This window comes from Chamaea fasciata, unplaced genomic scaffold (assembly GCF_029207755.1).
Source record: "Chamaea fasciata isolate MVZ Bird 193981 ecotype frontalis unplaced genomic scaffold, bChaFas1.0.hap1 SCAF_9, whole genome shotgun sequence".
NCBI classification, from domain to species: domain Eukaryota; kingdom Metazoa; phylum Chordata; class Aves; order Passeriformes; family Sylviidae; genus Chamaea; species Chamaea fasciata.
The window spans coordinates 22,419,515-22,444,474 of record NW_027094094.1 but is presented as its reverse complement, the minus strand read 5'-3'; the positions used below and the strand labels follow the sequence as shown (position 1 = coordinate 22,444,474).

At 39.4% G+C, this 24,960-nt stretch overlaps 1 protein-coding gene across 9 annotated transcripts in view; it reads right to left on the bottom strand.

Annotated features, from left to right (window-relative positions):
- Nucleotides 1–386: 386 nt before the first annotated feature.
- The window catches only part of LRMDA (leucine rich melanocyte differentiation associated), a 635,267-nt gene continuing 610,693 nt past the window's right edge, over nucleotides 387–24,960 (bottom strand). For all 9 annotated transcript variants that reach the window (XM_066191474.1, XM_066191475.1, XM_066191477.1 and 6 more), the window contains one exon: nucleotides 387–2,564. In XM_066191474.1, the coding sequence (XP_066047571.1) occupies nucleotides 2,409–2,564 (156 nt within the window). In that variant the 3' untranslated portion in view covers nucleotides 387–2,408. The remainder of the gene's footprint in view (nucleotides 2,565–24,960) is intronic.

The following is a 24,960-nucleotide window of genomic DNA, read 5'->3' as shown; positions in this document are numbered from 1 at the left end:
AAAATAAAATGCCCTGCATACTTAAAAAGAAAAACGTTTGCATAAACAATAATACACATCCATGCATGTTTTTAAATAATATCCTAATACATGATAACAAAATAATTATTCACAAATTTTCTTTCATATTTTCCAGAATCAGAGACATTCAGTGTGAATTCCCTTCAAGCAGATTTTAATTAGGGCTTTACCATATTTAATTCTAAGTACATAATCCCTCAAGTGAAAACAAAATCCAAAGTGGAAGTGAATTTGTTCAAATTTCATTCCTAAAATATTTTTGCCTCCAAAGCTTTGCTAGGAAGAAAACACTCCTGAAAATGATCCAAATGGTTTTGACATTAGGAAAAGTAAACAAGCAAAATAAAGATGGAAAAATCATGCGGTCAGTTTGCAAGTGCTGTTTATTGTTTGAGGCAGGGTTAAAGCCTTTTTAAAGACAAGAACATATATGCAAACAGACTGAAAGTGACATTAGGTTATTCTAAACACCCCTATTCTGAATCCTACTGCCCGTAACATTGCCATGGCCAAAATGTGTGGAGGCTTCAAAACAGACATCATGATAGGAACAAACTGAGACTGCTGTTATTTTGGTAACCAAAACAGATGACAAGTGCCCTACATATTTCTATTAATATTTTTGATTAAAGAAAAAGGCACATAATTTTCATTTATCTGGTACATTCTTGGACTTGTAACGTGAATTGGCATTTCATTTGTCTCATGTATGACATTAGAAGAGGCATGACAGGTGGCTAAAACGTGCTTTCCAGACACCAATCAAACAGCTCAGAGCTCAATCTGAGCTACAAGTGGTGTGAACTAGATCATTCTATGTTCATCAGTGATTTTAAGTATCTGTTAAAGATTTATTATATACTTTCGGAGTGAGCAAAAGCTTCCATTTACTGAGTGAGGCCCAAAATGCTGAGCAGCAGCAAGCTTTCCTTTGGCACTCAGCCAATGCCTCACTATTTCATCAGTCACATCTGTTTCTGTCACTGGCTTCCATGTCCAGTTCACACTCACCTGCAATGCCAGTTGATCAAAGCCCCCAAGGTAGACAGTTTCTCAAAACTGGTATTTTTTTTTAACAGGAAAGTGAATAAAGACCACCAAGTAATTACAAACAAACCAAGAACAGCTAGGCACTGATAGCTCTCAACTGGAATCAATATGAACAGGTTTGGAACAGTCAAGAGGTCCAAATATTTGCATATTCCTTGGCCAATCCCATTGTATCAAGTAGAATTTAACACATTATATGCATGAAGCATGGGACTTTTCTTTGTTCCACAGCAACGAGTTCATGATTCTAAATGTGTCCAACCTCTTCAGCAGAAAAGCAGGAAATTTTCCATGAGTTTATTTTTTTTGACTGAAAATTTGACAATAGCCTATCTTACACAGATATCAAAAGGGATTACTGAGAATTTGTCTCCCTAATGTCTTAGTAAAGCTGCTAATTATGTTAATTCCACCAGTTACTTTTGTTGACTTTTCTCCCCTCTGAATAATCACACCCATCTGTTGGCAGATTTATATCAGCCCTTTTAAGCACTTTTCCCTCCAGATTTAAGTATTTAATTCTAAACGTAATCCCTACAAGTTAAATATAGCTTGTGCAATAAACCAGGAATAATCCACACTGTCAATATCACTAACGAGGACTTCTTCCAAGCGTAAACAGTTAAGCTATGACATTATTTTACAGCATAAAGAAATGCTCACTTTTCTGAAGGTAAGAGCTAATAAACAATGAGATGCAATTCAAGAAATAGAAAAATTTGTTTGTCTGGGAAATTTCTTTAAATCCTTTTCCTTTGCATATAAACACCCATCCAAATCGACAGTGCTGCGCACGGTCAAAATGTTTTTGGGATTTTTTTTTTCCCCTGCTGAAAGAAAAAATAATCCATCTAGGCTCATCTGGGGGTAAGTGAGTGTACTACCAAACCATGAAAGGATTTGTGTAAGCATGTATGAGATGATAGAAACACAAGCCCTTAATTCACGGGGAAAAAAAAATAAGAACAGATAAAGGCTTTTTCATCTGAAATTACAGCCTCTCTCTTTTACAAACACTTTGATATCAGCATCCACTTTTGCTCAACAGGCCAGGCAGAGATAAAGGCGGTGCTCTTGCAGAGGCGCCGCTGACAGAGCAGGCCGGGCCCAGCCCCAGGTGTGACCCCTGCTCTCCTGCAAGCAGCGCTCGGACCAGGCAATCCATCACCCTGCTCCTCCTGTCAGGCCGGGTGCTCGGCTGCAGCTGCCTGTCACACTGGTGGATGGGACCTGCTTAAAGGCAATCATGTCAATCTCTATGTGACTACTCAGGCTAAGATAGAAGGATGATCTTGACAGGCTTGGCAAAGTCAGCAGAAGGCACTAGAGGACTTTAGTTACATGCTTAAAATGTAGATGCGATTTGTGCTTCTCGTGTGGAGGGGCTGAAGAGGCACCAAACAGCACTGTGTTTTATAGCTGGTCATCTCGGATGAATCTGTTGCCCTCGGAATGTTTTCCATAGTAAATGTAGCGACATTTCCCCAAAATGCCTACAATAAAAAGGAAATGAATTACAGTTAGGATTGAAGTAGAATAATATGCAATAAAGCACATAACTTGGGAAATCTGAAGAGAGAAAGGAGCAGTTTTCTCTTGTCCTGCAAAAGAAAGTTCGTGCATTTAAAATATTCAGTATTGCCATTTCAATCAGCAGTTTTGAACCCACTGGAAAAATGTATTCAAATACGTACATGACCCATCCTGTTAAACATACATCCACAAGTGTCTTCAAAACTAGAACTACATAACACTGAAACATCATACAGTGGGTTTTAAATCACAGTACCTCTCTCTGGTTCTAAAAAACCAGAAAGTCTGGGTTGAAGCTCTGGGTTTTGTGCTCTCTACTATCTCCCTGCTATGTATTTAAAAGGTTTTCCTGATGAATGAAACCAAAAAAGAAAAAAAAAACAAAACTCCAAAAACCCACCCAACAGCAAATAATTACAGTTTGAATCCTGGACAAACCTGTCAAACTTTCCCAAAGTCATACTACAAGCACCCAAACCATCCTTGTTTTCAGTGACAGAGAACTGAAGTGAGTAGCTGAAATCTATATGGGAAGATAGACATGGGCTAGAACAGTTTGGCCACCCCAGACTCCAGCCTTTTTATACATACAAATAAATATTTAATAAAAATATTTCCAAAGTATCTCTCCAAACAACATTGCAACATCCCATGAGCAAGATAGAATTTAATTATGCTAAATATTGGCACATGCAGGATGCTTTCAATAATTAGCCATAACACTGGTTTTGGGAGGCAAGGCACATTATTCACAGTGAGAACAGGAAAAAAGATGCCTGCAGAAGCTTCAACTGCTGTGGGTGAGACACATATACCTGCAAATCTCACTACCTTACTCAAAAGCATCCCCTCTGGTGGTACTAAGTGGTATGTGAAAATGTAAGTTCACAGTCCCATCCCACTTGTGAACATCCTCAAAGACACTACATTTTACTAGCAGAGTTGTTCTTTGAGCCCTCAGGTGTGTATAGTCAAATTAAAATCATCTCCCATGAACAGAAAGAAGGTGGAAGGGTCTCCTCTGCCTTGAGAGTGTTTTACCAGAGCAGGCACTGAAGTATCCAGCTCACCAGTGTAAGAGCAAACATAACCTAGCTCAAAGGAGACAAGCACTGCCTTTATAGAAAGGGTAAAGAAGGGGGAGGAGAAGATCTCCAATTCTTTCTTGTTTTAGATTTCCAGAATTCACAAAGCTGTTACTGTGCCCACCTGCTGTGTGAATTAAATATACAAGCTTTTATATTCTGTGCCCATTGTTTTCCAGCATAATGTCTGGATATAGTTAATACACATAAAATAAGCCACTAAAGCTTTGGAAGGCATGGGTCATGAGAGATTAATGTCAATTCATGCTCTTCTTCCTCTCTAAGACATCATGATGGTAACGCGTTCTTATGAGGGTTGTGGGGGGGAATTGATAGGCCTGTCATCTGTTGTGAAAAACGTTCCTCTTCAGGATAATACAAATGGGGACTATGTGGTGCAGTGCCTGATAATTTTGCCCTCATACATAGAGCTTTCTTCAGTAATTTCAATTCCTATAATTTCATAAGTGAAGCAGTTTCCACATGCAAAAGATGATAACAGCATTCCTAAACAAGAGCCTAATGAAGATCAAGTTTTTCTTTCCCTAAGCAGATATGCCAAGTTGGTAACAAGACCATTTAGAGATCAAAATGCAATGGATATGGGCAGTTTATTAACAACATTCTTTGGACTCCTTTTGCACTGGCATTGATAAAAGTCTTGTTGGAGGTCTGCTGCATTTCTTAAGGACTGGAAGCAAGACTGTTTATAGAGATACTGGTGAGAGAGTGCTGTTTGATGAATGCTGCAGACTATAGCTAGGTGTCAGTGCTTAGAAAATGAGGCAAGGACATGAGGTATTAATATTGTCAATGATCTCCTGACAGGAAAACAGATACTGTATTCACCGTCAGATTTAAATAGACATCAAGTGCATTAATGACAAAAGGGCAGACTTCAAACAAAGGGGGCTGTATGGTGCTGTGCTGAGCCAGTCTCCAAGTTGGCAATAACCTGATCTGAAAAGACACTGTCAGGGCTACAGACAGGCCTGGGATTGTGTGCGGTGACAGAAAACAGAGATGCTGACAGAGATACCGGTGCCATATTATGCCAAGTATATTCTAACACTGTCTCCAGTCCTAACTAAATCTGACATCATTTCCTATCGCTTATAGTATCCTCCACTGCTCTGGCAGAATATTTCTCCCCAGACATCATTACAAACTCCAGTGTAGTTTTAAAGTTACTGGCAGGCCTGTGCTGTCATGGAGGCTGGGTCTAGAGGCCTAAGGATAACCTCAGTCAATCTAAATTTGGAGTTTGCTGGAGAAGTGCTCTCATTTTCACTGATATCTCAGCTACTTGAGGTGATCTGAACGCTAAAGTGTGAGGAGCTGTCACCTTGAATAAAATCCTTAAAGTAAAGACGCTCTGTTCCCGGGATGTTCAGCAAAGATGTCGGACAGTCTGGCAGCAGGAAATGAAATCCAGCTGCTGCTGCTCGCCTGGGGATAAAGGTGCTTGGGCTAGTGACAGTTAAAGTCAGCTGAAATTTTTGAAATCCTGCAGCCTACAATTGTTTAAATTAAGGAAGTGTTGTCTCCGCAGAGATTCCCTACCCAGGCACACAGCTGTGATTCAATTGCCAGGCATATTACACATGCTGCTCAGAGAGCCTTGATAAAAGCACAGTTGAAAATGTTGCCATGAGACCTTGTTTATCATGAAGGTTATTTGTAAAACAATAATCTTGCTCATAAATTAAATGCGGTGACTGGCTTGGTTATTTGTTTTGCTTTATTTTTCCTCTCTATGTCCCACCTCCCTTTGGCAACCACAGAAAGCTCGGAGAACTGCAAAATGTGTGCCGCAATGAGAATTTTGATGCTAAGATATGTCACATGTGAATTTAGGAAAGCTACTGCTTTTTTTTTTTGCCTATCTGCTGTGGTATTCTTTCCTTGCAGGGCTGGGAGTACACTTGTTCTTTTGCACACAGACAAGAGAAAGAATCAGGGGAAAACAATACATCTGTGGCTGTTCTTGTGTTTTTAATTAAAATATCCAGCATTGGCCATAATAAGCTACGTATACCCCCTATACATCAAAACAATACACAGCATCCAGAATGAGGTTTCTGCTCGAGGTTCTTAAGAAATGACAACACAAGGTCTCTTGAGGGATCATCTTCCCTGAATGAGGCTTCTAATTTTTCTTAAGTAGCTGATTCTACCATCACCACAAGCTGTTAAAACTATAATTATGAAAAAAAATGCATTGGGAAAAATCATTTTGAAATTCACTCTTTATCTTTTAAATGTTTCCATCCTTTGGAATGGATGTTCTAATTACGCTGGGTAAGTAATGACCTTGCAGTTGCTTGTGTGCGTTGTGGTATCAGTCTTTCTTCACAAACACATTGTAATGTCAGCAACACTAGCTTTTCCTTAGCTGAGGGAAAACCCAATTATCCAAATAAATAAATACATACATGCACACTAAAGCACGTGAAGAAGTTCACGTCATGTTAGCTCCTTTTAAATTGGACATATCTTGCAGAGAGCTGTGGTGCTTTTAGACCTCTATACATTTTGCTAGAGCAAAAAATGGTTTTCAGGTGGCAAAAACAAGTTGCAGTGGGAAGTATTAGACCTATAGATCATACAGCTTAAATTAGTTAAAGGTCAAAATTAGTTACACGGTCTCAAGCCGACAGTGATCTAAGGGAATTATTGTTGGTTAGCATCTTGTTGCCTTTTTCCTGCCTCTGTTTCCTAGTACATTAATACTCCACATTTAGAAAAACCCATCATTTCAGCCATCACAACTTGGGCAGCTTCTAGCAACACAGCTTCCTCCAGTAGCATTCAGTTTTCTTTAAAAAGTAATTACTAAAACTAAGCAGTCAAGCCAAAAAATTTGCCACCCCCATCAAAACGTATTGCCACATCTGCCCAACATCCTCACCAGGCACCCATTTCAACATCAAATGCTTTTAATAAGACCTTCTGCAAGTGAAAGCAGTGAAGTATTCACAATTAAATTTGTTTGTCAAACACTGGTTGGTAGTATTCATCAGGGAGTACATTTCAGTTAACAGCCTTCTGCCTGTCTTTCACATGAACTAACCACAGGGCCTGGAACCAGGAGCTGTGCTCAGATAAAGTGTGGCACTCCATACACAGACTCAATATTCTAGTGGAATTCCACTTCACCTAACTTTAATTAGAGCACAGTACCTAAATCCTCCACTGCCAATTTGTATTTGATCCATATTCATCTCTTTTTGCACAACCTGCTGTTGCATAGTTTTGCTATGGGCTATTAAACAGCTGCCATGTTCCACCAAGAAGCTGGGTGCATTTCAGTGTGGTTATACTACCAATCTGTAAATTGTTTTGAGACCCTTCAGGATGAAATATCAATACCATTATGATTTTTTTCATAGGCACTTGGGCATATTCTACAATTAATGAACAGAAGCTGTGAAATTCCCTTAAATATTAATATAAACTTCCTATAAAGGAAAGTAATTCCCTACCGACAACATTTAGAGGAGAATAAATACCTATCTATGTACAATTTAAAGTCTATAATGCTACTGATTTAGGCAAAACACCTCCATGAGTCAAGTTAGTTTAAAATTCTTAAAAATCTTTTCATCTAAGGGATATGTAAAGCTGGGGAAAAAACCACAAAAAACCAAAACCAACCAAACCACCCCCCCCCCCAAAAAAAAAAACCAAACCCAAAAAGCCCCCCCAAAAACAAACAAAGAAACAAACAAAAAACAAACAAACAAACAAAAAAAACAACAAAAAAAACAACAACAGCAAAAAAAACCCACCACAAAACAAAAAAACACACCCAAAAGGAAACCCTTTTGAAAAGGAATTTAGTAAGTTTTCACTCTGTATTTATCTACCTGGAAATTCTAACAACTTCAACTATTTTCTTAGTTGACAACTTATTTTCAGTTCCTTTTGGTGAAACAGAATAATTGTTTCTATTGAATATGATGCAGCCTATGAATTCTCTGACACAGGAATCTGAGAAGATCCCTTGGAAAACAAGAAAAGGTGTAAAGGATCATCTGGGTCACCAAGTACTCCCCAAAGCAGCCAGGTGTGTAACCCAGAGGGATCCACTCAGACCTGTCCTCTGCCCCAGCAAGCAAACCACTGCCAGTGTGGGAAGGACTGAGCTCACAAAACTGCAAAGGGACACAGGAAAAGAGCAGAAGAGATGCAGCTGTCCTTGTTAGTGTGATGGGTTCTCTGGCTTCTACCATTTAATGTTTGTTCTAACCAGCACCCAGATTGCTCCCGGCTGGAGTCAAGGCACAGGAGGATCTTGACTCCTTAAACCAGAGAAGGAGTAACAGCAAGAGGAGAATACAACAAATACAAATGCCTTTGGTTGTGCCAGCTAAATTCTGTAGAAAAGAATCTTAAAAGGATCTGAAATATCACAGCAAGAAACAAAACCCAGATAAATTCCCTAAAATATTATCATAATACACTCACAAGTGATCACATAACAAATGCACAAATGTTAACTTTCCTTGTGTTATAAACTAGTTAATTTATTTTTAAGAGGATAGAAACACAAAATGTAAGCAAAAATTATGCATAATTTCTCAAAAAGTAGCTCTGCATAAAGGGTTGAGTTTGTGCTTGAGTAGGCTCGGGGCAGAGCTAGCTGTGGCTAAGGAAAAATTCCTTCACCATGGCCACAGTACGCACACAGCGGTCTCCAAATACTCGCAAAGAGGTGCTTGTGAATTAGGGATTGTGGTCCATTGCAGGTTTCCTGGAGAAAGAAGACATACCTTCAGTAGTAAACTGCTGATCCTGACTCCCCCCTCCCTTTGAGGGTAACAACGTTCAAGGAAGGTAACCTTCCCATTCAGAGGAGATGAATTACCTTTGCTCTGCTCCCTGCACAGGGATGCCGAAAAATGATAACATTTTCCTCTGGACACCCTACAGCATGGTGCACAAAATGGTCTTTCAGACTGAAAGAAATTACTGAAAGGCACAATATCAAATCTGTATCCAGTCTACAGCAATGATGTTAGAATTACACACCTAAGCTAGAGCTGAGAGCATTCACAGAAGGCAAACTAACACACTGAATTATTGCAAGTATCCTGCACAGACAAGCACTGTGACATATCAAGTCTCACTGGCCTGTTTGTGGGAAAGAGGAAAAGGGGGGAGTATGCAGGGAAGTGAGAGTAGGGGAGGGGGGAGCAAAGCAGTCAACAGGGAGGGGATGTTGGAAAAATTTGCAATGAAGGTGATAGGAATACAAAGATGTGAAGTTTGCATCCTGGGCCAAGGAAGCTGCATAAATGTTCAGTGTAAACTAGCAGTCAAGCTGATGTGTGATAAAGTGCAGCCTGCTGTAAATACACTTCAGGGCTCCCAGTGCAACTAGGGAAGAAACTTGTAATTTAGAAGGGGGGGAGAAAAAAAAAAGAAAAAAAAAAAAAGAAAAAAAAAAAAAAAAAGCACTGCAAGCTTTTTCTCACATAATCTGTTACTGGAAAATTGAGAAGCTTGTCCAAGTCCGTGGGAATAAGCTGATGAGCTGATACTTAATAATAAACCATATTGTGTCATGGTGCAGAGTCATCTCGATCCATTCAGGCCACAAACTATATTACTTTATACAGCCCTGGCTGACATACATTTAAAGCCCTCTACACATTAAGGAGCCATTAGGCTGACAGATTAAAAGTTATCTTGGAGCTAATGTTTCCATTATGCGTATCCTGGCAGTGGAACAATCAACACACTGTTCCTCAGATGTCATACTTTGTTTAAAAAAAGGGTAGGGGGGAGAGCAGGGGGAAAGGAGGGTATCCTTCCCTCCTTGAATGACATTGACATGATCAGCTTTGATCTGGGCATGTGCTGTCTACAGATTCTCTACCGCTGGCTAAAATAGGAGCATTTAGGGCATAATACTTTAAATCATTAACCAGTTCCATACTCCTCTGGGTGTCATTGTTACAATTTAAGGTTCTACACTTGGGATTTCTTTGGAATCTTTCCATTCACATTGTAACTACCATCAGAGAAATATGTTGGGGGGTTGGAATGTCTCTTTCTAGTAAAAATTAAACAAAAAGCAAACAACAAAAATACACAAACAAATAAACAGAAAAACCCAAACCAAATGCTTTTGTCTCTTCAGTGCACCTTTACCAGTTTTGCACTGTTACGGAAAGAATTAATGCTGACTTTATAATTAAATACTTGTCGTGAAATATGTTGAAGAATTAAAGCAGATTTTTGTTTTCAATTACTCAGACTCATAAATTTTGTAGTTAGCTAGATACTGTAATCGAAGAAACCCAAGCGCACAGAAAGCATCAGTCTGCTGATGCTTACGTTTGGATATATTGAATGCCCTTGAAGGAGATGGAGGAAAGGAAGCATTGGCTCGCAGTCCTTTTAGTCTTGAAAACACTTCTCGGTGTATCTCATTCGCTCACCTATGCTCTAGATGAAAGTAGTAAAGACAGAAAAAAAGCTGTAAATACTCAGCGCGAGTCGGTTCAATCAGTTGTATCCGCTCATCCCTGACCCCGCGCCCGGCGGTGCGGGCCGGCCCGCGGGCACTAGAGGGCAGCAGCTCGTTGTGACAGCCCCGCCGCGCCGCGCCGAGCCGGGCCGAGCCGAGCGGGGCCGAGCCGAGCGGGGCCGCGCCGGGCCGGGCCGGGCCGGGCCGAGCCGAGCGGGGCCGGGCCGAGCCGAGCCGAGCCGAGCCGAGCGGGGCCGAGCCGAGCGGGGCCGAGCCGAGCGGGGCCGCGCCGGGCCGGGCCGAGCCGAGCCGAGCCGAGCCGCAATGGCAGGCAGCCGCGCTGTGGAAGCCCCGCTGGCCGCCCTGACACCAGCAAAGCGGCATTCCATTCGTGCAGCCTCTGCTGGCAGCCTTTCGCCCAGGTGACTTGTGCCGGGCAGTCTCGGGGAGCACCAGTTTGTGCGTGCAGATGGCGGGGCAGTGCTCGAACAAAAGGCTCGCAATGCTGTCGCGGGAGAGGCGACCGCCCGTCTCCACCGTCGGAGGCACTTGTTATTCTCTCACATTCACGGCGTGAATTTGAACCACCTTTCTGTCCCTTTTGTTAATGCAACGGTGCGACCACTGAAGTGATGTAAGAGACGCTTTTTACATATTCAGAATGACGGAGGAAAAGGAAGTTCTAAAATCCCTTCCCGACTATATACGAAAGTTCAGCTGTTCAATGTACACGCACCATACAATTTACGAGATTTTCAGTTAACTTGGCTAACATATGCAAAAATGGCCTTTCTGCGGCTGCTCTGTACTTTGGGCTACATTCTAATAATAAAAATTACACTACTCAGCAATGGAACTAAACCATAAAGAATGACAAGGTCATTAAGAAAACAAAAAGTGATTATAATGAAATCATACTTCACAAACCTTAACCATGCACAGATTGCATCAGCAGTAAAATGCAAGAGGAAAAAAGAGGGAAGTAAGTTCTTTTAGTAGCTGTGATAGAATTAAACAAATGCACCATGATTTATGGGGCAGAAAGCAAACTTTTGGAATAATTGTTCGGAAAGTCTGCAAGCATTCCAATAAAATTACAAATTCTTATGTGAAAAAAATTTGAGCAGCAGGGCCCTTCTGGAGAGTTTAGACATAAATTTGGCTCATCTCATGAGCAAAACTTACTTTTGGATCTCAAATGTGTTCCTGCTGAAGGAGTTCACATTAGGGAAAAGAAAAAAAAAAAGCCATAGAAAATTCAGTCTGGCTCATCTGGTTTGAAATTTCTCAAGAGAGTTGTCTGAAATAAAGACAAGTTGCTTTTTATTTTTAAAACTGGGAAAGAAAGTCTCTCGAATAAAATTAAAGAGCATAATTAAATAGTGCTGCTGTCACATTATGATACAGGTAGGCAACCTTCTTTGCCATTACTTGCTCCTTTCCACAAGCCCTTCCTCAGAAACAACAACAACAACAAAAAAAAACATTTAAGTAACTGCTAATGATAGGATTGCTATGATTTTTCCTAATACAAAACCAAGTGTTTTTTGAGAAGCAGATACTACAAGGCCCTGGATTCCCTTGATTTCCAGCTGAAGTCGAAGGCATCTGGCACTTTGTAAGACACACCCATAGCCCACAACAACGGGTGGAGCTCCTTTCTCTCTTCTGTCACTCTTACTGTTTGGCATCAAGTGAAATCAAAAGTGCATCTGTATCTAAACACTTGAAATATTCAGAAAATATTTCTGAATAGTTCTCTGCACTAATTCTGGGCTTGCCTCTTAGTAGAATTTTGTTCTATTCTATATCACATATAGCACCATCTGCTAATGCTAAATAAAACTGGCCATAGTCTAGTTCCCAACCAGCCTCCAGTACTAAAAGCCAAGATATTGTCATTGTTTTCTATCCTCATCTCTTTTCCCCCTTCCTCAGCCTCCTTTTAAAAATCTGCTAGTGGGAGGGGGCTGAAGGTTAAACTATGTTCTACTGGCCACTGTGATTTACAGGGGCACTTTTAGTCTCTATGGAAGCTTTTCCTAAAGATAAAAAATTTGGGACTAAGAAGCATCTTGAGAGGCATATTAGAACCCCTCCATTAGGGTCAGAGTCATTAAAGTTTAGGTAAAGCACCAAAGACTTTCTAACAAGTATTCTGCTTAGTAAACATTTTCCACCAGAGCACGGATATTGGTGAGAGCTTTTGGAGTGTGTCAGTTAATCAGTATTCGCCCGCTTTGACAGCTTGAAATATTACTCACTTATTTGGCTGGTTCAGATTTGTCAGACTTGACTATGTTGCAAGTTAACATGTCCCCATATGAAAAAGGAGCTCACTGGCAAAATGTTCACGATGGACCTAATAAAATACATGTGGCCAAATAATCAGGCAGCAGTGATCACTGTTATCACTCAGAAGCACAAAAGAAGAGCAACTGTCTTTGAGACTACCAAGGTAAACAGGAAGCAATAACCTGTTACTTACCAAATACCCTTTAAATGGTTAATGGAAGGATAAAACCTCCACCACACCCAGAGGCATTAAATTACTTGGTTAAAGCTGCATATATATTTTGGATGTGTTGAATCATTTGCTGGTACAAAGAAAAGAAAGGCTTAAGACAGAAGGTGTCCCTCAGTCCCGATAATGTTTTGCAGCCAAGGAAGCCCCTTCTGCCACAGGAAGGCCATTTAGGCAATACTCTTCACCTTTGCTCTCAGAGTGGGTGCTTTTAAAACAAAAAGTCCTCTGAAGGTAGCAGGTAGTCTGGGATTAGACTGTCACATGAATTCACAGCAGGAAAGCCAGTCACACACAACCACTGTTTGGTTAAATGTATTCAACAACAGGGCACATGAGTGCTGCTGTTAAGCCTGGGGCAGCGCTGAACAGCACAAACTGCCCTACAGAAGACCTCAAAGATCTCAAAAGTAATAACAAAAAATTATACAAGAAAGATCTTTTCAGGGATAAGGAAAGCTTAACCACTTACGTGTGTGCAGTGAACCCTGTGGTCCTTTCAGAGAGGCTCCTGGGAAGCAGCTATATGCTACTGAAGTATTTCAGTCTTTGGGCAAAACAAGCTTGACATCCCTGTTGGCATCTCTGCTGAGAACAGACACTGGCCTTGCTCAGAAAACATCAAACGTGACTTTCTGCTGGCTGTGGCAAAGCTGAATACTGAAGGCAGGGGGAGGAGAGGTCACAGAGGAAGCAGTAGTTAACGGGGTAAAGTGAGTGTTATAATCCCCAAATTGCAGTTGGAGTGAATGTTTGCAGACAATCTGCCTGTCTAAACCAAGACAGTCTCATTTTTCTTTCTTCTAGGAGAGGGTTAAGTATAATCTGAAGCCTGGAAAATGGCTGCTGTTGATACTAGTGAGGCCTTCTCTTTAACTAGATCCTTCAGGAAAAAACAAATTAATCAACAGCCAGCTGAAGTGGGTTTAATGATTGCATTCTGCATACAATCAGCTTTTCCCTTTTCAAGGGCCATCAATATGTCAAGGGAAGACATATCTGAAGGATATAGCTCTTAACATCAAGGTTATCTATTCTCCACAAGGCTCCCACTCCTTACTGGGCTGATACTTTACACTGCCTGTGTCTAACATTTTCATCAACTCTGCAATCAATCAAGGTAATAATGTTGTGCAAAAAATCAATTAACAACGCAATTAAACTTTCCTTATTATCTCAAAGGGCTGAAATAATACCTAAAGGGAAGATAGACTCACTGAATGCAGACATCCATAACCCAATGTGAAAGTGAATTATGAGGTTAGACAGATGCAGGCATGTACTGGCGCTGTTATTTTCAAAGGGATATATCTCATCCAGGCAGTGTATCAGTCACCACCAATCCCATACCCTAAAATTCCAAATTACTTTTAAGAAATATACGATGTGCAATATCCATTTCATATTCTCTTTTAGAGATAAACCCCCCAAAATCTGAACAGGAGTATTATTCAAAGACAAAATGATCTTTCAGAAAGAACATAAAATATAAAAGCTATAATAACATTTACATCTGTATACCACCCATGTCTGTAAATGCAGGTCATCAATTATACCTAATCTGTAGTGAATAAGGAACAGAAGAAGCAGCACAACATTTAAAGCCCAAAGGCTCAAATTTGCAAATACCTTGCATCAAGTACACTGAAAGAAGAGCCCCAATATAAACACATGCAGCAAAACCAGCAAGGACTTAAGTATCATTCCCTGAAAATAAGACAGAGTGCCTATATTATTTTGTAATTACATTCAATCCTCATGGAAACATCATTCCCAAGAGCTGAGAGTTTTAAAGTACATTGAAAACAGACAATTAACCCCTTGCTGTTGGGCGCATTTGGATTTTAGCATAAAGACGTTAAGGATGGGGGTGCTCAGTACACCAGCACAATGGAGTTAATAAAGTTGGGAACCCAGGTGCAATAGCCTTGTGTCAGAGGTGACTGGATAAAGATTTTCGGGAGGGTGGGGAAAAGAGAAAGAATACATCTAAAATTAACTACAAAATGAGTGATCTTCCTACTCCACAGTGACAACCAAAAAATATTATGTAAAGAAAATGACCGTGACCAAGCTAGGTATTTTGTGGGGCTTTTTGACACCTATCATTTTATACTGCACAACCTGAACATTTCCCCTCAGCCCCCCCCCCCCCGACTCATTTCCCAACATATCACACAGACATAGCCATACACAGTCTTCACCCTAGGTTGTTGTGATTTAACATAGGCAAAAAGATAATGAAAATAGAAAACACTTAGGGAAAGCCTATGTCAGAGTGACGAGCTAGGCTCACATCCTGTAATAAGCTCAGGAAAATTTGGAAGCAGAAAAGATTTCCCTTGTACATTGCACTTTGAATTCCTCTGTTAAAGGACGCTCCATGTGTCTGTGTGAGGAGAGGTGTTCTACAAAGCCATTCTCCCAGCAGGGTTTGCTTAAGCACATAACAGCTGCAGTTTAGAAATGGTCTATTCCTACCATTTCTTACAATTAGCTCATGTAGTGCAAGTGGCTTGTTTGGACTAAGAACATCTTTTTTTGTTGATAATTCTCCCTGGTTTTGTCTTTGTCTTGCACTTCCTGCTCTTCCCCCTGTTATCCCCATTCTGTAAAGTCAGTCATGGGTGAGATAAAAATAAGCGTGACTAAAATTTTCCACAATTTTTGAAACATTACACACTTTCCTGCATGGATTTGGGGCACTAATATTAGTCCAGGATTAGAGAATTCAGCCATTCCTCTCTTAACCTTTAGGAACATAATTAATATGTTTTCATTTTCAATGACTTCATTGTGTATCTATCAACTGGAACCATTCCTGCTGTGTATTTGATTCCACTGACGATGGGGTGTGTTGGATTTTAAATGATGTGCTAGCACTTCTGTTCCCTATATACTCTAGTTTATGTGTTATTCATGACTTGCATTTGGAGACATGGATGATACACAGATGTAAGTGTTATTAAAGCTTTTGTGTTTAGATTCATTGTGAAAGACTTCTTTGTTTTCAGATAATTCTTTTAACCATCACAAATAACCACCGATACATGAAATTGTCTTGAGACATTTTTCTTTCCTGTTAAGGTTTTTGATGAAGAGAATTTTTTATTCTCCCTAGTGTTCTCTCATCATCAAAATAAAATACAGGATAAATTGACAGACAGCAGCTACACCTGCAGGATAACGTAGAAGTAAACCTTTTTGTCATATGCTCATTATAGAAAATAAAACCCAAAAGTTACTTTATTTTTTTAATAGCTGTCAGGACTGTGACTCCCAGTTTAAGAAGGCTGCGACTGGCCTTATTCTCAAACTGCTCTCACCCTTTAACATCACATTTGTATTCCTGAGGAATTTAAAAGGAACATAGTAAAGGAAAAGGTACTTTGCCAAATCATGGTTTCCTATCTCCTTTTTCACTTAGATTAAACTAATTTTAGATCATTTGTTTTATAACACTATTTAAATATTTTGAATATATGACATGCATCTTGGTTGCACTGGTACTATGAAGGAAAAACCTGAAACACAAATATGGATTTAAATGCTCGGTAAGCATCACCCAGCCAGCAGTCAGAAGTAATTTTTTGTGATGGACAGATGAAACACCATTAAATTTTTTCATTGTCACTTATTAAGGCAAGAGGTGTGCAGGTAAATCTGTGTGTCTGGACTGGTAAATCTCCAAGACAGTTGTGTGAGTTTGCCATACATATATGGCTTTGAACTGAAACAAAGATGCTCTCAAAAGGCCACATTTAATCACTAATAATTCTTTCAATTGACAAACAGATATTTTCACTCAATGAAATTGAAGTTCACTTAAAATGTAAGTCTTGGAGTTGTCACATTTTGGGCTTTAAAATAAATCTTTTATAGCACATATTTTTACTTTTTTTATGTCTATTTTATCCATTAAGCCTATAATAGCAGCAGCCTCTCTATAGAACTTAAATACTCAGAAACCCCAGCAAAAGGGATTTCTTTGCCTGAAGTTCAAGATTCTTGTAAAAACCTGACTCAGACTAATTAGTCAAAGTATAAAAGTTTGATCAAGAAAATAACTGATTAAATTTTCTGTGGCTGGAGTACTGTGTTGGATAGTGGTGGCTCTCACTCCCCAATATACCATTTTACAGAGAACTTCATATTTTTTTGTGAATAGTTATTGAAAAGAGAGTTTTCCATCTGACAGAGAGAATCAATCTAATGTCACCCACTCTTTACCTCCAATTTTCTACTAGCACCACCTCTGTCTGGAGCAATCTTGTTAATGTTTTGCTGTAGTTACCTGCTGTTTTACTTCACCTGCCACTAAAGCTTACTGCTCTTGAGCAGTTTTCGAAAACTGCCTTTGAGCTTTATGAAACAAAAACCAATTTTTTAAACTGAACCAAAGTGTAACTTAATTCAGCAGGACACTGCAATGCTGCTTCTAAGTCTTTGGTGCTTTATTAAGGCAGCAAGGGTCCAACCTTTCTCTTCCCCAGTCACAGTGAAGACATCTCAGGACTTCTCAGCAGAGCATTTTTAATGGCCAAAAACCAGGAAGTCATGGCTCAGCTGCCTTGCACTGCATTCCAGGCAAATTCTAGCCATAGTGAGGTGTGACCATACCACGGAAAGAGTAACACACTCCCTTAGTGCAGGATATAAGGTCAGGACAAAGTCGAGTGTGTGGAACATCAGATTAGGGCATACTAGGTCCTTGAGACTAAGAAGCTACAGTATTTGGGACATGTGACAGGGTAGCAGAAGAGGGGGAGGAAAAAAAGGCCATTTTTGTGTGGTTTCAGTCTTGTGCCACAGGATTCTTCAGCCTTCACAGACTGTCTGGCCAGTGCACACATTTCATAATTTTACTTTTCATGGTGAAAACACTTATTTATTTTGGGTTTGCTCAAAAATGGAAATAGCTCTTCATCCAGGGTATAGATGAGCAATATTTTCAGATGATCTTCAACAATGATTTTGTTATCAAGAAGCAGTGTAGCATACCTTATAAACATGACACCATCAATCTACAACATTAATGAGGCAAATACAATTTAATTCACAATTCCATATTAGTAGCCACCTTTACTGGTGGCTTAACTTAACTGAACCTGATGCAACATAAAAGATATGTTGAGATGAAATTGTTAAAATAACAAAATAGAATGGTCTGCCTACCATTTCTGTCTAACCAGAAGTTATACATGTTGGCTGCCTGTGAAATAATAAAACATTTCTGTAACTCCCCCAATGCACTTGTCTGGCTTGAATAGCCTTTGGTAAAATCTTGGAGGTCTTAAAATAGGAGGGCAGTCATCAAACTTTCAGCAGATGACTCACTGCACTGTTAAGAGCAATTATTTAAATGTATGAAATATTTTAGACAGTTGATGAAATCAAGAGAACCAAGAAAGCAAACAGTGACGCACAGGCTTTCAATTGTCCTGCTTTTCTGATGTGGTTTCACAGTACACGTTACCAGAAGCTTTATGAGACCACTTTAAACCATCAAGAGCCCATCCAGGTAAGATCAGCCAACAAATGGGGTACTAAAACAGATTACAGAAAGCTGGTACAAGATGTTCTTCCCTTTTTCTCCCATGTATTTGAATGTTTTGTTAAACAGGGAAGAAGTCTGTCTTTTGATAAGACCAAATGGTAGGACAATATTTTTCTTGACCTAAAGAAAATAACTTTATGTGGTCTTTCTCATAGCCACACAACTGTGCAGGCTTGGTGAATGTGGCAGTCTTGCATAGCCTCCTTCTCCATTTATAGCAATGATGGTTAAGTTCTGGACACACATGGCTCTAAAATTTATTTAATTCAAGTGCAATTAATATCCAAGTCTCTGGGAAGCTTATATAAAACTATTCCTCTGTTCAAAGGGGGGGGAAAAGACCATCAAATGGTTATACTGAAAGTTATTTTTCTGTTTTTCTTTGTCTCAAAAAAGGAAGGGGGAGGGGGAGATGACTGTTCCATAATTATAAATCTTCTGAAACTGTAACTCAGGAAAAGACTTTTCAAATAAAATGTTTCCCAGAAAAGAATATTTGGCAGCGGTTGGCTCTTATTTTCCCTAATAACCATTAAAAGTCTGCCCTAGTAAACCATTTTACTGCAACGTTTGAAATGGTAGAGTTTACATTTTATTTAATGAATAGTTGCAGAGCATTAAAGCAACATCTCGTTGGCAAAACAGCTCCTTATCCTCGCTTTGTCTCAATTGGTTTTTTTACATTTCATTTTCAATGACATGTCAGCCGTCTCTCACCAACCTCAAAGGAAAGTTGAATGCGGGGCTTACAAAGTTAAGCTGACATTTGCTCTCTTCCAATAAAAAATATTTAGTCCATTAAACATAAATACCTGTCATTATGATACATGGACTGGGTACAAGCCTCCCGTTTCCCTCTGATGTTTATTACATCCAAACAACTGCAGTGCCTGCATGTTTTCAACTTTAGTGTATTGATTAAACTTTTAAATGGCTGCCATATAACCCAGGGACATCAGGAAGATTAATTTGCGTCAATGTTCATCTGTAATTCATTAGCCATTTATTCTTTACAACCACATGGGCTATCAAGAAAATGCAGGCCATTTTTCACTCTGCACAGGCTTGGGAACAGATCCTGAAATTTGTGCTGCATACAAATAAGCTCCCCAGGCCCGGCCACTTAAACTGCTTGGCTTTTCAAAAGTTAAAGTTGGGAATAACAGCAGAAAAAAGGGAACATAAAAAACCAGAAATGGACAAAATATACGTCCTCGGGGTACTAGGGATTTAACTGAGTTTGTCCACTGTCTTTTCATCCATGGATTATGGTTTCTTATTTCAGTCAGATTATAATAACTGAAACTTGTTACTGTGCAAAGGCCATAAATAAAATGAGCTGTACCCCCCTCTAATATCTTCTAAGATGCAGTTACTTGGAGAAAGCTAGAAAGCGGCAGTGAAGTATAAAAAGCTCATGCCTCAAGGAGATTGTAGCTGTGAATCTAAGAAAAGGATGCAGCTTTAACCAACTCTCCCATTTATTGTAGATTCCAGTCTTGCCTTTATTTGGGAAAATGGCCAGCTAAATATTGGTATGTTTCCTTAGGGTAGAGGCAAGCCATCTGGCTCCTTGATTTGCCCTACTGACCCCCTTGGCACAGTATGAAGTGCATATTAAATAAGGAAAAGGAAAGAGAACAGCCATAAAGCAAACAAAAATGCACATGAATTTTACATTTACAACATGGAAAGATCAATGAAAATGCATCGTGGTTCTTTTCCTCTCACTACCTATAAATTACAAAGTAGTGTCACTGTGCTAGGTAAAGGCGTAGTGGTAGAGCAATAGAGCCATTGAGCCTAATGGTAATAATCTAGACTACAAAAATGAAGATCTCATAGGAAAAATCCAACAGGTTCCCTGTTGCAAATAAGAATGTAAACATAGTAGCACCCTCTAACATACACAGAATTCTTCTCATAGGTCTAATACATCAGTTAGGATGTAATCATCTCTACTTAACAGCCACGGTCACTATGCTGCCATTTTAAAACGTGGATTTATGCATAAAAGAAAGGAGGAGATAATTGGCTTCTAAAATCAATTATCAACTTACTGTTAAACATCAACCTGGGTGAAAAGAACACTGGAGTGAGCATCCTGTTTAGTGTAATCCTACCCAAGTAAGGTTGATGCCATGCCCAGCCTAACTGCACCACCCTGGGATCTCCCCACAGGCAGAACATTCTCTGTGGGAAGCAGCAGCCTCTCATCAAATCCAAGGAACACACAGAAGGCAACGATGGATCAGAAAACCTGAGCTGTGGAGCAGGGATAGATTTTGGCCTACGCCCTCCAGCAGCTCTGAAGAATTAAATGCTACCCTACCATTACCTTATCACCAAAAATCTGCCATTTGGTGCTTGTCTCTGCAATTTGTATACCAGTGCTTTTATAGACAATCTGCAGGTGGGATTGCCAAGCGGCATTTCTGTCAGTTGGCTAGCTTGTAAATGCCCCAAAATAAGTGACCCAAACAAAAGAAACCCCAAAATTATGAAATATACAGGGATGTACTCAAAGCGGCTTTTAGATATGAGTTTGTATTTTATTACATGGTTGAAATTTAGACTGAGTTCATAGAAAGATTCATTACGGTTCATCAATCTCACAAGCAAACCTGAGCTGATTTGTGGTTTCATTTTGCACAAATACTTACTTTTAATAGGCAGGAGAAAATTAAATGAGTTTTGGTCAGATGTCTGGATTCCTTTGAATCTGAAAGTTGAGTCAAGAAGAATGTTGGGAAGTAAGCCAGTTTCAAAGCCATATGTACGAGGAAAGAAGTCCATTTATCCAAATCTGGATAGCTTTATGCCGTACACATAACCTGAGTCGCTCTGTTCTGCATCTGCCCCACAGCACAAGAAAAGATGAAATCTCAGCTTCATCTTTTTTATTTTGGTTTTATCAGCTTTAGTCATACCTTCAAAATAGTTTAAATATAATTTGTTTGAAGTAAATTATTTTTCTTCTGTGATAGGAGACATACCGGGAAATTCACCAATGAAAATATGCGGATACCAAGTGAGTTGAAAATATTGCAAAATTTACCTAGTCTAAGTGGAAAAAAGATGCAGTGCTAAAACTGTAATTTAAACTAAGAAAAGAAAAGCAAATCGGAACACAACTATGGAGTTTCTATCACATCAGAAAAAAAAAGAGCTAGTATGCAAAAAAAAAAAAAATTACAGATGTTCTAGAACAGAGCCATTATAAATTCAGTAGAAAGCTTTTCAACCTTACTTCTGCAGATACCAAAAGCTACTTCATGGTGCTCACTAAACAAAGTGTTTCCTTAGAAACTTTATTCTTTGATATGTTAGCATTAACTTAGAGTAGAACACAGTTAAGATGCAGCCAAAGCTTGGGGTTCAGTCCTTTAAAGTTCCCAGTATAACGTATCTAAAACACCAATGACACTGTAAACACAGTAAAGGAGTAGAAATCCCAAAAGGAGGCTGACCAATCCCAGATTCTAATTAAATCTTGACAAATTAGGTACAGCAGCCCAGGGGATCATTTGCCATTGTGTTCACACCGTTAAACCTCTGTCCTGGGAATGTCCCTTACAGGCTGCATGCCACAGCCCTGTGGCACAGGAGCAGGTTATTGTGGCTCATCACCACACCCAGGCTCTCTCATGCTGCAGGAATCTCCAAATGGGAAGACTAGGTGGCTTTGAACTCATGCTTACACTGGGGGGACCTAAAGCAGCAAGCTCAGGACTCAGTCATTTGTTTTCATTTTCATATAATGATGTGTCTAGCTCTCATGGTTGCACAGAAAACTGTATCAACTCGAACCATATGTTAACTGAGGCAGCAATATGTTCTTAAATTGGCAGACAGCTCAAAATGACAGTTCAGCAAGATGTGAACTATTTTCAATCATCTCAATAGGGTGTTAACTCTAAACCCTAAACATTGCCTGTATATATATTTTGTTAACCATTTCACTACTAAATACCTTAAGCAAGTTAGCTAAACTGTTCCTCCACACTGCTCCAAGACAGAATATCCCAACTCCTAATTTGAAAGAATGTCTCTATATAAATTGGCCTAGTTACATATTTGGCTCGATCATTTTTAACATCTCACAGTCAATGTATTTATCCTTCCACAATCATGAGGCAGTGAAGTGCTGTCATCTCCTTTTTACAGATGGAGGAAAAAATGCGAGAACATGATAAAAAGGAAACAGAACAGAGATCATCTGAGCTTAAGCCTTTTGTCTGAACCAGTAGATTAGCCTTTCCTTTTACACGGAAATTATGTGGAGACAGTGAAAAATCCGCTGAATTAAAGTAAGTAAAAGAGGCTGAATATTTAAGAGTAGTATTATCCATATATGTAGCAGATTTATTTTTTAAAAGGTTGTGCGCAGTTCAGTTTAAATTAATTCAGTTCTTTCACTGAATGCCACAGAATTTTCAAGGATTTGCTCAAATTTAAGGCCAGCTTACCACAGAGCACAGAATCTTTTGCCCTTACCTCTAGCTGGCCAGTTTTATTAATAGTGTCTTAGCTTTAGGCCATAGTACACAATAAAATAAAAAGGAGTAATGCAAATTTTAAATCTTTCAGCAGTTGGCCAAATAAACACGGGATCTGGATTAGTAACATTTTTAAAGATCATACGTCCCTAAAAAATGCACAAAAAGAAAAGAATAAGAGTTTAAAATACTTTTTTATGTCTCAAAACCTTTCTTGCACTTGGGTTGTTTTAGGTTTTTTTTTGTGGGCTTTTTTGTTGTTGTTGTTGTTGCTTGTTTTGTTTGGGGGGGGGTGTAGTGTTTTGGGGGGGGGGGTGGGGGGTGGTGTTTTGGGGTTTTTTGTGGCCAATCAGGCCAACGGTGTGGCAGCCAGTGTAATTGAAACTGTTTTCCTACCCAGAAAGTATTTCAGGTTTGGAGTCACAGCAGTAAATGCATCTAATCCAGGTATGGAAGTTAGCTATTTATTACTCAGGTGACAACATAGGTTACAAGAAAGTATGCAGTAAGAAAAATCCTCAGCCTGACTGGACTGTATGAGCAAAGATAGCTGTGTCTCTTGATACCAGCATAAGTCACTTTCAAACAAATAACTGCAAAAACTCTGTCTAGTTTGTGAAGTATTTTGTGATGAAAGGCACTCTACACATGTAAAATATTATTACTACATTTGCAAAATGAAATTCTAAGAGAAAAAGCACAGAACACGCCAACAACAATAAAGCAATCAATTGCAATAGGATGCAATAACTTGCAATAAATTGCTTTGTAGACAAGGATTAAATTGTTTCAGCACCAGCCACCCAATCCAACTTAACTAACAAAGAGAAAAAAGAAATGAGAAACATTTGCTTAAAAAGCTCATAACTGTCAATGTGTTCAAAACACCAGCATGTCCTGCTACACCTAATACCTTTGTCAAGGTGGCCTATCTGGAACTACTCTTTCCCATTCCCTGCAGACTTAAGCTGCAGAGTTTCCCTGCAGACTCCCACTGTATTTGCCAGCACTGGATCTCTGCTTGGGGTCTGAGTTTGAGACAATCCAGACCTACACACACAGCCCCCCTTCCCCTGCCCCCCTTCAGTATCACTCATCACAGCTTAAGCTTGTCTGCTCTGCACTGGCAGTGACCTGGATGTTGCACATGCTACAGTGCAAGAGGAGAACAATACCGGCAATGAGACTGCTCCTGTGATGTTGGTTTTTCATAAAGATGTGCTTAACATTCTTCCAACAACATTATTGTTAGGATATTTTTTCTGTGCTCTGATTCTACAAATCAGCATTACACTATACTGAAGAAGAAGTGTATTTGGTCTTAAGTCCTTGTATTGAGCATTCTGTTTGAACAATAGATTTAAGAGATTTTGGTTTGCTATTCCACAAGATATTTTAATAAATCAGCATCTTAATTCCTAACACTTTCTTCTATTAACACATAAGATTTTAACTTTCTCTTTACATTGTTACATGCTACTTTAAGTGATGTTAAAACTGAGTCTCAAAATGACTCAAAAGTGCCAAGCATCCAGAAGAGGGCTGATTGTCCATTTACATCATGGCCTTTGCCTTCTTCTATGTAAGACTGGAAAATTAGTACAAACATTTGGTAGAAGACTGTAGAGTTATCATTCATATTCAGTTCCGTGGGACAGATCAGTTAAAGCCTTGGTTGTACACAAAGCATTAAAAACACTTTTGCATGTTAAGTAATAACACGGCAACATGATGCAAAGTGGTGACTGAACCACCCTTTGGGGTGTACTTACAGGAAGGCTTTACACTGTGTAGCAGGATTGTATGTTTTTAATTGCTAATCACTCTGCTGCAACATGACTTATGAAAACAACTGCACATTAAACCATGAGTGTCAAAGAAAATCTTATGAATGCTCACAGGATGATTTTTCCAATGAATTGCAAGTATTTTATAATTAAATTTACAGGAGTTCCTAAATCCCATTTTTAAATAATTTAGGTGCTTTAGGGGAAAAAAATGCATGTAGACCTCAACCTAGGAAGATATTAGACTGGCAAGAAGAGAACCACTATGCCTTTTTATATTAACAGCACAAGATTCCTGTAACAAGATCGAAAGAAAGAGGTTAGACCTGTGTTCTGCAGTATGCTGCAGTGCTGGTGCACACACACCCCTCTGTACTGGGAGAAAACAACTTTCCACTCCACTTCTTTGACCATCTAGGCAAGAAG